We start from the raw sequence: 13,160 nt of genomic DNA, 5'->3' as shown, positions 1-13,160 counted from the left end.
TGTCCTGGCCCAAGCAGCATCCTGCTGAGGGATGCTCATCGTTGGTTTCCGGGTGCCAGAGTAGGCTACGCAGATGCCCAGAGGCAGGACCCGAGGGGCCTTGCAGTCACCTCTTGGGCTGGGGCAGCTTCTGTGAGGTGCGCAGTGGAGGCCAGCAGCCGGCACAATAGCCCTTGTGGACAGTGTGGACAGACCTGTGCGGTGAAGCAAGGAGTGGACAAACATGCACCACGTGGGTGACGTCTGCAGGACCCGGGTGGCTCAGGTGCAGGCTGAGGGAGGGGCAGCGAGGGCCGCCTCCCGATCCAGCCTGTGAATGCAGAGGTCTGGCTCCAGGGGCTGGGGTGTGCAGCCTGCTGTTGGAGACAGCAGAGGCCGGGCAGAAAGAGCACAGAGCTGGGAGTTGTGGGGCCTGGGCCAGCTTCCCGCTGCACCCAGGACGTGGTGGAGGCCAGGCCCTCTCGGTGCAGCCTCGCCCCTCCAGGGTCCCCGTTGAGCCTTGCAGGCCCAGCAAGTCTTTAAGGGGACGATTTCTCTGAAGTTGTCAGTGTCTGACTCGTCCTAAAGAGTCTGCGCATTGGACACCGGGGCCCGCGCCCGCCTGTAGCACCAGCTGGAGCCGAGCAGGCCACCCAGGGGAGGGCCCGGGAGCCAGTTCTCCACCATCCCCCACTTCCTGTCCATCCCGGACATCAGGGCCGAGCCGGTGCCATCTGCTGTCACACGCACTGTTCTTAGTATAGAAATGGAATTGGGGACGTGGGGGTGAGCTGGGCCGAGAGGAGCTTGAGCTCAGAAACTAGGCGAGCGCCTGTCTCTGGAAGCGAGGGGACTGTGTGTTCAACCTGCCACCATGCGTGTCTGTCCAAGCTGCAGCCCTGCCGTCCCTGCGGAGGCTGCCCTCTGCCCCCATGACTGGGCCCAGGAAACTCGGTTGCCCCTTGGTACCTGTGGGGTGAGCTTGCAGGATCCCAATAGAAGAGCGGGGCCAGTGTTCTACTCACTACCTTTTATTCCCATGAGCTGGGCCCTGGAGCTGATGCCAAGCTTGGCTGGGCAGGGGGAACTGGGGTGGGGAGGGGGAGGGGAGTGAGCTTTCCTTGGGGTGACGCCGGGAGAGCGAAGAGGGCAGCTCAGAGACAGACAGGAGAGGGGCCAACTAGTGTGCCCAGCTGGGGCCTGGCTGTCCCTTCTGTGCCTTCCACCTCTCCCGTGGGCCTGGTTTCAGGGCCCCGCGTCAGGGGCTGCCGTGATGTCAGGAATGGGGGTCCGCCTTGCTTTGGGCCGCCTCCTTGGGCCAGAAGGGGTGGCAGGGAGGCCCTGCTGGTGGTTGTCTGTGCTGCTGATTGCCAGGTCCAAGGACGATGGAGAGCCGGTGCCGGGGTCTCACGGGGGAGGGGCCGGTGGGAGCGGAGTGGAGGAGAGCGGGAGAGCCGTGAAGTGCAGGGCCGGCGCTGGGCCCTCTGCCGTCACACAAAGACTGTGGAGAAGGGCGGGCTGAGGCTGGGTCCCTGTCGGCCCTGCCCCGACCCACACACAGGGTCCACCAGAGTCAGGGACCGTCGCCTCCGCTGTCCTGCTTGGATGTGAGCACTGACCGCCAAGGGTCTGTGGAGACCCCAGCCCTCAGCCCCGTTCCCATCTGTGAAATGGTCATCCCGGGGTGTCTGCCCCCAAGGGAGCCGGGCCCATGGGGATGAGCTGTGGTGACAGGTGCCTGCATGGTCTCACCTTGGCCCATTTCCTGCTTGGTGACGTCCAGCCCAGAAGACAGGTCCTCCAGGTCCAGGGACTCTGCAAGGGAGCAGCAACCACAGGTGACGCGGGGAGCCCACCCCACCGAGGCACCTGGACGGCTTCCAGTCCGCCGCAGGCAATAGGGCGAGGGTGCGCGAGGATGGCACGGTGGGGGTCACAGGCAGAAGGACTGGAGGACAGGTGGCAGGTGGTGCAGATGCGTGTGGGTGTGGAGAGGCCTGACGGTGGCTGCCCCGAGCTGCCGTCCCGTGTCCTGTGGGCTCCAGGGCCCTCGCCCTCGGTGCTCTAGGCCTTTCTAAAGTCCTGACGGTGGCGCCGCTTACCGCTGCAGTTGCGGTGGCCGCGGCTCCTGGTATGGGGGACCTCGGTGCCGTTGGGGAAGACGCACCAGCAGTAGCCGGTGCTGCCGTAGCACTGCAGTGGCATGTAGTTGCCGTTCTCGTCGCACTTGGGACTGAACGTGCCCGGGTGCACGGCCGGGACACGGCTGACCTCCTCCTGGCACTTGGTCTGTGCTGAAGCGACAGCGTGGCAAGGGCAGTGAGGAGCGGGCTCCGGACCAGGGTCTCGGCAGAGCTCCACACTCCACTGTGGGGCCACATGGCTGCACTTGCTCCACCCATGACTCGCATGGGGAAATTGAGGCCTGATCCCTGGACCCACAGGGTCCAAGGTCAAAGAGGACATGCGGTAATTTACCCAAGAACCTGAGTTTCTTCTGCACTCAAAGCCCAGTAGACTTAAGGACTGCATGTGTGGTGGTGACGTCCAGGGAAAGGCCGTGGACGCCTTGTGAGCTTAGGCTTCCTGCTCTGGGAGTTCCCAGGTGGAAACGAGCTCTATTGGGGTTGTCAAGGGAGGCCTGTAAGGTGCCATCCGTGAATCCGGTGGGGAAACTGAGGCCCAGGGCAGGGCGGGCATCGGCCTTCAGCTTCAGGACCCTAAAGCCCAGAAGGGAGTGGCCCGCCCACAGTTGTGCAGACAGCACCAGGTGGACCAGCGCTCCCAAGACAGCGGGCCCAGAAGAGCTGGCACGCCTTGTGTGTGAGGTGGACACGTCCCCGCCCTTGGCTGGGCCCTCACTGGAATTGCTGGGGGCAGACGTTACGAGAATTCCTGCCTGGCATGCTCCAGGCTGGCTTTGTGGCAGGCTGCCTTGGGCAGTGCTGTCCTCCACAAGGGAGGTCACCCCATGAGGGAGGCTGCCTCGTGAAGGGAGGTCACTTCATGGAGGGAGGCTATCGTGAGGGGCGGCCACCTGGCGGAGGGAGGTTATCGCAAAGGGAGGCCACCTTGTGAGCAAAGTCACCTTGTGAAAGTCACCTCATGAGGGAGGCCACCTCAGAAGCCACCTCATGGCGGAGGCCTTTTACCCGGCGGGCCCTTACAGAACCACAGACAAGATGGGGCCCGGGGCAGCTGAGCCGAGAAGGAGCAGGCAGGAGAGACAGAGACGAGAGAGGAGAGAGGGTTGGAGGCCGGCGCTGTGCTTGGATGAGGGCGCCCTGGCGACCCGGCCTCGGCACCCCAGCGTTCCCGCCTGTGCACCTTTGGGTGGGTCCTCGGTGGGCTTCTCCTCTGAGGGGTACTTGCTCATCTCAAACAGGAGCCAGTGGTGCATCCAGCTCTCAAAGACCTGATGGGGAGGAGGCGGGGTGAGGCTCGGTGCCCGCCCACCCCACCCACCCCACCCTGCCCCGGCCACGGAAGCATGGGGCCAGCCGGGGCCCGGCTTCTGGGGTCCAGCTGCAGCCCAGTTCGCCTGGAAGACCCAGGTGGCTCTCAGCGCCACACACTCTTGGGGTCCACACACCGTAGGGCCGAGCAAGCCCCCTCGGCTTCCTGAATGGCTTCCTCGGCCCAGTCCTCCCGCAGGTCTTTCCAGCCCTGCCCGAGCTATAGGGGTGGTGCTCGTGCGGGGAGTCGCTGACCTTCCATTCCAGGGGGTTCATGGTGTCCTTGAGGTGCCTCAAGTTCTCTGGGAGGCTCCCCTTCATCTGCGGGAACACCTTCAGGGGGTTGCCCTTCTGCAGGGCGGCAGGGCAGAAAAGGTGGTTTAAAAGAGCTCCCTGGTGGGCAAGGTGAAGTGTGTAGCCTCCGCTCCCCTGGTCTAGCTTCTTTTTTTTTGAGTTGGAGTCTCATTCTGTCACCCAGGCTGGAGTGCAGTGGCACACTTACAGCCACCGCAGTCTCGACCTGCTGAGCTCGGGCAATCCTTCCACCTCAGCCTTCCAAGTAGCTGGAACTACAGGCATATGCCGCCACACCCAGCTTTTTTTTTTTTTTTTTTATTGTAGAGACTTCTCACCAACTTGCTCAGGTTGGTCTTGAACCCCTGAGCTCAGGCAATCCTCTCGCCTCAGCCTCCCAAAGTGCTGGGATTACAGGCTTGAGCCACCATACCCAGCCTTTTTTTTTTTTTTTGAGTCAGGGTCGCACTCTGTCACCCAGGCTGGAGTGCGGTGACACGATCACGGCTCACCACAGCCTCAAACTCCTGGGCTCAGGTGATCCTTCTTCAGCCTCCCAAATAGCTGGGACTACAGGCATGGGTTACCATGCCTGGCTAATTTTTTTTTTTTTTTTTTAGAGACAAGGTCTAGCTATGTAACCTAGGCTGGTCTTGAACTCCTGGGCTCAAGCAGTCCTCCTGTCTCCCAAAGTGCTGGGATCACAGACGAGAGCCACCATGCCTGGCCACCTTGGCCTTCCACTGTGAGAGGCACCAAGTCTAGATCCGCAACCTCAAGCCAGGGTGGAGAGTGGAAACAGGCCAGCTGTGCAGCTGTAAGATCCCAGGATTGGAAGTCAAGGCCCAGGGTCCAGGCCAGCTCTACCAATGACCCTAATCCCTGCAGAGAGCCACTCATCTTTCAGGTCTTAATTCCTCCAGGAAGTCTTCCTTGATCACCCCCAGCTAGGTTAGGTCCTCTGCCTCTTTCCTCACAAAACCCCCTGGACCTCTCTGATCACTGGTCGCTTGTCTGTCTCCCACACTAGTCTGGGATTTCCCGTGGCTTCAGGAACTGGGTCCACTTGCTCCCATGTGGGCCCAGGACCTGGGACAGTGCCTGCCACAGAACAGATATGCAGTAAAAACGGGAAGAAAAGAGGGGTGTCACTTCCAAGTTTGGGCCTCAGTTTCTCCATGTCAGAAATAGGGGAGACTGTACTGCATATCGCATTTAAGGGCCACCCTTGAAGCTGTTGAAAGACAGACAGGTGTGTGGGCCCGGGGCTCGGCCTTGCCGGGGTCCCCGGTGGGTGGATGGGTGGCCTGGCCCGGCAGCTCCCTGCACCTACCAGAAGCAGATGCATCACGTGGTCCTGCGTCATGTTGCCATGCTTGGTGGCGTTCTGCACGGGCTTTGGGAGGAAAGAACAGGGTCACAGCACTGGCTGGGCGCATGGAGTGGGAGCCAGCTGAGTAGAGTCTGCTGTCCCAGCACTCAGCGCACCCCCCTGGCACCTCTGAATGTGAGCACTCGAGCAGGCCACCTCACCCTCCTGCCTCCCTGTCCTCATTGTCAGCTGCACGGGCTTTCCTGCCCAGGACTTTTGTCTGCAACCGTTTTGTGAACAGCAACATTATCACTACGTGACAAGGACTTTGAGAGGAGAGACAGGAAGATGCTTTGGGACATGAGAAGCCCTGTCAACTGTGGAGGGCCAGGCTTCCTTCCAGGGAAGGCCCCAGCGACCTTTGCCCCTGTTCCATGCTCTGGGGTGCCCTCTTCTTCCTGACGTGGGCCCTGCCGCTCCCCCAGCAGCCAGGACCCCCTCCCCAGCTGGGCTCTCCCGGGCACCGTCTCCCATCCAGGTGACATTTTCCTGCCACCACGCCGGGGCTGTCCTTACCCCCTGGGGCAGTCCTCCCATGGGCAGCGCCTGCATCAGCAGGGGGGTGGCCATCCGCATCTGGCTCATCAGAGGCTTGGGAGCTGTGGGGCAGGGTGTCAGGGGCACAGCGTGAGTGTGGTCCCCGGGCCCAGGGAGGCGGGTATTCAGACCCCAGACCAGAGGGAGGGGATGGAGGCCCCCACTGGGGACAGGGACGTCTCAGAGGTGAGGGATGGGGGGGCGTGGGGTGGTGGGGGTGCACGCACGCTTGGGAAGCTTCATGCGCAGGTTCTCCAGCTGCAAGTTCTGGGAGGTGACGGTCAGCTTGTCCAGTCGGCCCTGCTGCTGGTACAGGAAGTAGGCAGTGGTGGCCTGGCCAGCCAGGAGCAGGGCCACCAGAACAGAGAAGCCTGTGTACACGGCTCCACGGCTGCACCTGTTGTTGGAGGGGGAGTGAGTCAGAGGAGAATTCACGGAGGCAGGTGACCGCAGGACATCCCCGTCAGCCCTGAAGCCACCCTGACAAACGCACCTTAAGCACAAGCAGGAAGCTGGCTGTGGAAATGTAGCTCAAAAACATTACCAGCCCTCTTCCCAAACCTGAGGCATCTGACGTCCTCCCAGGTGGGGATACTGCCGCTGCCTGGGCCCAGGTTAGACAGGGAAGAGCCAAGAGACTCATTGCTGGTCCTCTGGGCCTTGGTGTTCCATCTGGGCAAGGAGGGGTGGGGCTGCAGTGTATTCCCAGGCCCCTTTGTCAAGGGGATCTCCTGAGGATCAGGGTTGCCCCCGAGGGGAAGAGCTGGTGTTTCATTTTGTTTTTCAAGAGAGGGTCTCACTCTGTCGCCCAGGTTGGAGTGCAGTGGTATGATCACAGCTCACTGCAGCCTCAAACTCCTGGGCTCAAGCAGTCCTCCCACCTCGGCCTCCTAAGTAGCTGGGAATACAGACATGGGCCACCATGCCAGCTAATTTATTTTTATTTTTTTTCTGTAGAGACGAGATCTTGCTATGTTGCCCAGGGTGTTCTCGAACTTCTGGCCTCAAGCAATCCTCCTGCCTTGGCCTCCCAAAGTACTGGGATTACGGGTGTGTCTGGCTGTTTTGTTTTCTTTTTTTTTTTCTTTCTTTCTTTTTTTTTTCTTGAGAAAGCACGATTTATTGAGAGGACAGAAAAGCTCTCATAGTAGGAGGGAACCCGAAGGGGGGTTGCCCCTGTTTTGTTTTCTAGTCGACAAAAAAAGGATGTACTTACCATGGAAGAGGAAGGGAGTTTTCACCTTCCTACGTTACCCCTACCCCTTCAGGGAAATCAGATTTAAGGAGAATAGGGAAGGAAGGAGAACTTGGAGAGCAGAACACGTGGCCCACTTAAAAGAAGTGGCGCCTTGACATTTTGAGAGCCGGTTGGGGGAGCTTCAGGCTGGAGCAGGGCCAGGCCCCGCCCCCTCCGGAGACACTTGTCCGCCCAGACCCCCATGTCTTCAAGCAAGTCTCTGCCGGTCTCTGGGCCTCTGTTCCCTCGCCTTCACAGGGGTACCCCTTGCTTCAGCGGTTCTAGTTGGTGGTTCTCTTCTTTTAAGCAAGATCTCACCGTGACCGCAGAAGTATTTGTGGTCACAGTTATTACCCTTACCAAGTGGTCATGCCCAGCCGGCGGGGGGTGGAGATTTCCACAGTGTAGGTGCCTGAGCCCGTGTGACCTGGGTGAATCTCTCTTGCTCTCTGTCCTCACCGTCTGCACAGTGAGGTGTAGCCAGACCCTCAGACCTCAGGGAGCCCTTGCAGCAGTGGGCTGTAGATGTGGCTTTGGGGGCACCTGCACAGGTTCCTGGACGGGCCATGAAGATCCTGACCCAGGACCCTGAGCACTCCTGGCCTGTTATTCCTCGACCCATCCCCAAGAGTGGGACTGCTAGAAACCTGCTGTGGTTGGAAAGTGTCCCCTCCAAAATGCAGGTGTTGCCGGGCTGGGAGGTGTTTGGGCCACGAAGTCTCCTCCCTTGTGAATGGGATTAGGAGCCTTTGTAAGGGGGCCTGTCGGGAGGAGTTGGTTCTCTGCTGACTTTCCACCTCCGCCCTGGGAGGACACAGCAGGAAGACCCTCATCAGATGCTGGCACCTTGATCTGGGACACCCTGGCCTCCAGAACTGTGAGAAATACATTTCTGTTCCTTGTGAACGGTCCAGTCTGTGGTCTTCAGTTTTAGCAGCACAAAACGGACTAAGACCCGTTGGAAACTGACTGTCGCTGCACCCGCCTACTCCAGAGACCAGTGAGGATGGTTAAGGAAACTCCAGGAGACCCTTCTGCCTGGTAACTCATGATGTCACAGACACAGGTCATTCTTATTGGCTCTCTGCTTGCCAGTCTTCTGTGCTTTCTGGGACAAGGCCCAGCCCAAAGGAGAATCATTTTGGAAGGAAAAAGCAGAAACTGCATGGGGAGGGGGAGGAGACCAGACAGGAGGGGAAAACAAATTCCACTTCTTGGCCTTCCCAAGGAGGGTAGACCAGGCTGTCTCTCCAGCCTCATCCTCTCTGCTTGGTCAGTGTCTCTGCCACCCACACCCAGTCTTAGCCCTGGTCTACCTTCCATGGGGAGATGCGGGAAGTCCCCTCCCATCTCTGCATCGCTGTCTCTCGGGAGGCCTGAGAATCTAGAGATTCTCACAGCCAGTGAGACCACATAACCTGGACTGGACCCCTGGCTCTGTACTCCCTCAGCCCTGGTACCATGAGCAAGTCTCTGAACCCTCTGTGTCAGTGATATCAGGTCAGCGTGTCTACTCCAAGGGCTGTTAGTTAAATGAGATAAAGAGGTAAAGCTCACAGCTAGCACTCCATAAGCGAGTAGCACTTAGTACTGTTCTCAGGGTTAATAGTTAACTTTAGCATCTGGCTTCTTCCTCTTTCTGTGTCTTGAATGCCTGTCCCCTGGTTCTGGTAGAGTGCCAACTCTTATCACCCTCCTCTCTTTATTTTCTCCTTTGCACTGCCTCCTTCTGGAATAAAAAAAAAAAAAAAAAAAAAAAAAAGGAATTGGGCAAAGTCAGGAGCCAACCAGAACCAGCCGTAAGCATGACACAGACGTTGCCAGGCAGAAGTGTTCACAAAAGTCTCCGAAACCGGCTCCGCTCTGGAATGACCTGAAGTGAAGACCAGATGAGGATTTGACAAAGGGGCACCTTCTCCAAACATGGAACCCACCTGGGTCCACAACTCACCAGGTGACCTGAGCCCTCCCCACAAATCGCACCTCCAACAGGGGCTGGTAGAGGTGCGAGCTCACGCTTCAAAGGCAGACTAGTCCTGGGTCCAAGTTCTGCCTCTAGCCCTCACTGGCTGCGATAACTTGGGTAAGCCACTTACCAACATGAGCCTCAATTTTCCCTTCTGTAAAAAGGCATAAGGCCGGGCTTGGTGGCTCAGCCTGTAATTCCAGCACTTTGGGAGGCCGAGGCAAGTGAATTGCCTGAACCCATGGGTTCGAGACCAGCCTGGGCAACTTGGTGAGACCTTGTCTCTAAAATAAATAAAAAATTAGCTGGGCATGGTAGCATGCACCTGTAGTTCCAGCTACTTGGAAGGTTGAGGCGGAGGGATCGCCAGAGCCCAGCAGGTTGACGCTGGAGGGGCGGTGAGTGTGCCACTGCCCTCCAGCCTGGGCGATGGAGTGAGACTCCAACTCAGAAAAAAAAAAAAGATAATAAAAGTACCCAATTTGACCTGTGAGGTCAGCCTTTAGTTATGGGTCTAGCAAATAATCACAGTGATGACTATCAACAACCGAAGACCCATGCCAAGCACACATGGATGGGAACAATTGTGGCTATGTCATGATTGCTGTTACTGACACTCTGGGAGAGGTGGTGATGTGTCCAAGGCAACATGTGACCATAGCAGAACCATCAGAATCCTGTCCTCACAAGGGAATCGGCCCTCCTTGCCAGTGCCTTCCTGGGGCTTTCACCGGCCACTCCCTCGTGGTCTGTATCTGGTTACCTTGTCCCCCAGAACACAGCTTCCCGTGGCCTAAGTGTCTCTTGCAAACCCCTTTCTGCCTGGCAACAGCTGACGTCACATCTAGCTGTAAGCCCTTGTAGGTTGTAAATTACTTTCTGGAGACTGGGAGGAGGGGGAAGAGACATTGGGGTAGCCGCACCTTAGCCCCTTTGGGGAAACCACTCGGGTGAAGCCATTTGGAGGCTGGGAGAGAGGCCCTGGGGTCCTCCGGATGGTCCTCTGACCTCTTTCTGCCAAGGCGAGGGCAGCACCCACACCAGCCCTGAGCCCCTTAGCTGAGCCCGCCCCACTTTCTTGCCACCCACTGACGTCCCTCAGTCCCTCCCACGACGGCAGACGTCTCCATCCACTCTACAGACACCTGCAACTGCGATACCTTGACACAATTCCATACGTGATGAAGGAAGGAACTCTGTTCATCCTCCTTAAGAAACTGCTTCTCCACTGGGATCTAGAACTTTTTCAAAATTGGTCCAAGTTTTCTAACCCGGGGTTCCTGGTTCCGCTCCAAGCCCCCAATACTGTGTGACACTCTGGGGGAAGAATGCAGGGCTCTCTTCTGATTTTCAGAAGCAGGAGGCCTGAGGCAAAGACGGTCGCCAGCCCCTGCTCCAAAGGCCCCTCATGCCACAGGGGCAGGGGGACTGAAGCCCAGAGAGGGTCGGAGACCTGCTCCAAATCACCCAAGAAGTCCAGGTGGGAGTCAGACCCTGAGTCCCGCCCTCCTGCGGGCCCCACACCTGGGTACCCTTTCCCAGCGCTCACACATACCTCTCCGGGGCTCTGGGGCGCTGGCCCAGCATAGGCAGTTGTTCGTGGTTGGAGATCAGGTCACGCTGGTCTTCCATGGCTCTGAGCTCCGGTCTTCCCACAGCTCCTGCTGCCGCCGCTGCCGCCTGCGTGTCTGGGACCCGAACCCCTGAGCACCTCTTGAAGCCGACTATGGGGAACAATCTGATTCGTCCACGGGAGGCCACTCCGCCCACCTGTAGATGTGGAAGTGAAAGCCGCAAGACTGGAAATACCCCGCTCGGGCCAAGCTTCGTGGGGCAGGATGAGGAGGGGGTCCCCAGGCAGGTAGGAAGGCCGGCGCGATTCCATTGGCTGCCCAGGGCCTCATCACTTGTTTCTAAGCAGACCTTCGGGTTCATAAGGCCCAGTGGATGCTTCAAGAAACTTCCTGCGGGAAATCGCTTTGAAGCACAAAGTGCTTTTGTTTGCCCCCTGAGGCATACAGCAGTGGGTGTGAACAGGGCTGGGCACCCCAGGGGCTTAGACAGTCTTCCTCTTTAGCCTTCTAAGTCATCTCAAAAATGGGGGAGGAAGGTTGGACTCAGTTTCCCTCTTCTCCCTTGTGCCTCCAGCGTTTTATGAAACTGTAGGAGAAACAAGCATAATTTCTTTCCCTTTTTGGGTTCTTAGTTGAGATCCTCTCCTGAAAGCAAAAGTCAGGTAAACAAAGTAAAAACAAGCAGAAGTTGTATAACAGTGAAAGCAATCTATCGTTTTTGTTTTTATTTTACTTTTTTATGTATTTATTTTTTAAGTCGGGGTCTCACTGTGTTGCCCAGGCTGGACTCAGGTGATTCTTCTGTCTCAGCTTCCCAGGTAGCTGGAACTGCAGGCACACACCACCACGTCTGGCTAATTTTTTTATTTTCATTTTTTGTAGAGATAAGGTCTCGCTGTGTTGCCCAGGCTGGTCTCAAACTCCTGGACTCAAGCAGTCCTCCCACCCCAGCCTCCCAAAGTGCTGGGATTATAGGCATGATCCACTGATCCCTGCCCATGTTTTTTTTTTTTAATTAAAAAAGTTTTTCATTTTTAATTTTTATTTTAGTTTCAAGGGGGTACCCCTGAGTGTTGATTACATGGACATATTGTGTAGTGGTAGGGATTGGATCTTGGGTGGCCCATTCCCCAGATAGGGAACGTTGTGCCTTGTAGGTAGTTTCTGTCATGTCATTTTTATTTTTATTTTTTAATTATTATTTTTTTGAGTCGGAGTCTCACTGTCACCCAGGCTAGAGTGCAGTGGCATGCTCACAGCCACCGCAGCCTCAACCTGCTGGGCTCCAGCCATCCTTCTGCCTCAGTCTTCCAAGTAGCTGGAACTACAGGCACACGCCACCATGCCCAGCTAATTTTTTCTTAATTTATTTTAGAAACGAGGTCTCACCAAGTTGCCCAGGCTGGTCTTGAAACCCTGGACTCAGGCAGTTCTCTCGCCTTGGTCTTCCAAAGTGCTGGGATTACAGGTTTGAGCCACCATGCCTGGCTGCCATGTCATTTTTAAAACTCAGAGATTAAAGGAAAAACATGTAAACAACTAACTGTTTTATTAAAAACTTACAGGAACATTATGACCTGACCAAGGACAAAGAAGCGTGCCAGCCTCCTCAGACTCTCGCTGGCACCTTGGTCCCAACTCCTCCTCTTTCCCTGCCCTTGCCATAAAAAGAGCCTGGCTTAAGTAAGGATGGGTCTTTAGGACAGGGGAACCTACCATCTTCTTGGTTTGCTGGTTCTCCGAAATCAAGTTGCCTTCCTGATCACTTGAGGACAGGGCTGATGAGGGAGGAGGGAGCCAGCGTGGCCGGTGTCTTACCCTCTTGACTTTAACTGTTTGGCTTCTCTCACACCAGGGCCGTGCTCTGAAGGCCCTGCACTACCCTGCCACACACTCAGCCCTCTCTGTACCCATCACATGGCACATCTCACAGGCTTTGTTTCAGGCCATGTTTCCCGAGCTCCCCGGAGGAATGTCTTGTCATCTCCACTTGCGGATGGGGACACTGAGGCACTGAGCCCACGCACCCCCAGGACTGCTCACCCAGGAAGTGGTGGAATCGTGTGATTCAAGTCCAGAGGCCAGGGGCTTCGAGGGGAGGGAGGAAGACCTGGGATGGGGTCGGAGACCATGTGCTTAGCCACTATGGCTCGTCCACTGTGATGGAAGAAACGCCTTCACCCTCACCCCTGGCTCCTGACACAGGGATGACTAAGACCCGTCCACGTGTAGGGAGGGTGGTGTACCCCAACTCCTCGGGCACCCTTCCACGTGCCTGCCTGGTGCACCTCCCCACCTGACTCTGTCTCCAGCTGCTTCTATTATAATACACGGGTAATTATAAGGCAAGTGTTTCCCTGAGGTCTGTGGGCCATTCTAACAAATTACCAAACCTCGGGAAGTGGTCGTGGGGACCTTCAACTTACAACCGGGTGGTCAGAAATACAGGAGGCCCAGGTGGCCCAAGACGGCCATGTGAAGTGGGCGTGGTCTTGTGGAACTGAGCCCAAGCCTGGGTAGGGGGTCTGATGCCAATTCCAGGTAGGCAGTGTCAGAATCAAGCTGAATTGTAGGATGCACAGCTAGTGTCCAGAGGGTTGGAAAATTAGTTGTTGGTGTGGAAAAAAACAAAACAAAACACCCACATTCGGTGTCAGAAGTGTTGAGGATAAAGAAACAAGTTTCTGAGCCGGGCTCGGTGGCTCAGCCTGTAATCCCGCGCTTTGGGAGGCTGAGGAGAGTGGAT

The 13,160-nt window shown here is 57.0% G+C and overlaps 1 protein-coding gene across 1 annotated transcript in view; it reads right to left on the bottom strand.

Moving 5' to 3' along the window:
- Window positions 1–1,007: 1,007 nt before the first annotated feature.
- Window positions 1,008–13,160, bottom strand: part of CD74 (CD74 molecule) — a 31,978-nt gene continuing 19,825 nt past the window's right edge. The window contains exons 2-10 of the mRNA XM_021715345.1: window positions 10,396–10,610; window positions 5,865–6,034; window positions 5,617–5,699; window positions 5,062–5,124; window positions 3,690–3,785; window positions 3,307–3,394; window positions 2,082–2,273; window positions 1,732–1,794; window positions 1,008–1,480 (exon numbers count right to left, since the gene is read on the bottom strand). Of these exons, the coding sequence (XP_021571020.1) occupies window positions 1,470–1,480; window positions 1,732–1,794; window positions 2,082–2,273; window positions 3,307–3,394; window positions 3,690–3,785; window positions 5,062–5,124; window positions 5,617–5,699; window positions 5,865–6,034; window positions 10,396–10,610 (981 nt within the window). The 3' untranslated portion in view covers window positions 1,008–1,469. The remainder of the gene's footprint in view (window positions 1,481–1,731; window positions 1,795–2,081; window positions 2,274–3,306; window positions 3,395–3,689; window positions 3,786–5,061; window positions 5,125–5,616; window positions 5,700–5,864; window positions 6,035–10,395; window positions 10,611–13,160) is intronic.

The sequence above is a fragment of the Carlito syrichta genome, unplaced genomic scaffold (genome assembly GCF_000164805.1).
Source record: "Carlito syrichta isolate Samal-C Ts95f unplaced genomic scaffold, Tarsius_syrichta-2.0.1 Scaffold307020, whole genome shotgun sequence".
Taxonomy (NCBI): Eukaryota; Metazoa; Chordata; class Mammalia; order Primates; family Tarsiidae; genus Carlito; species Carlito syrichta.
Note: the sequence above shows the minus strand (reverse complement) of the source record. Positions and strands in the feature narration are given on the sequence as shown.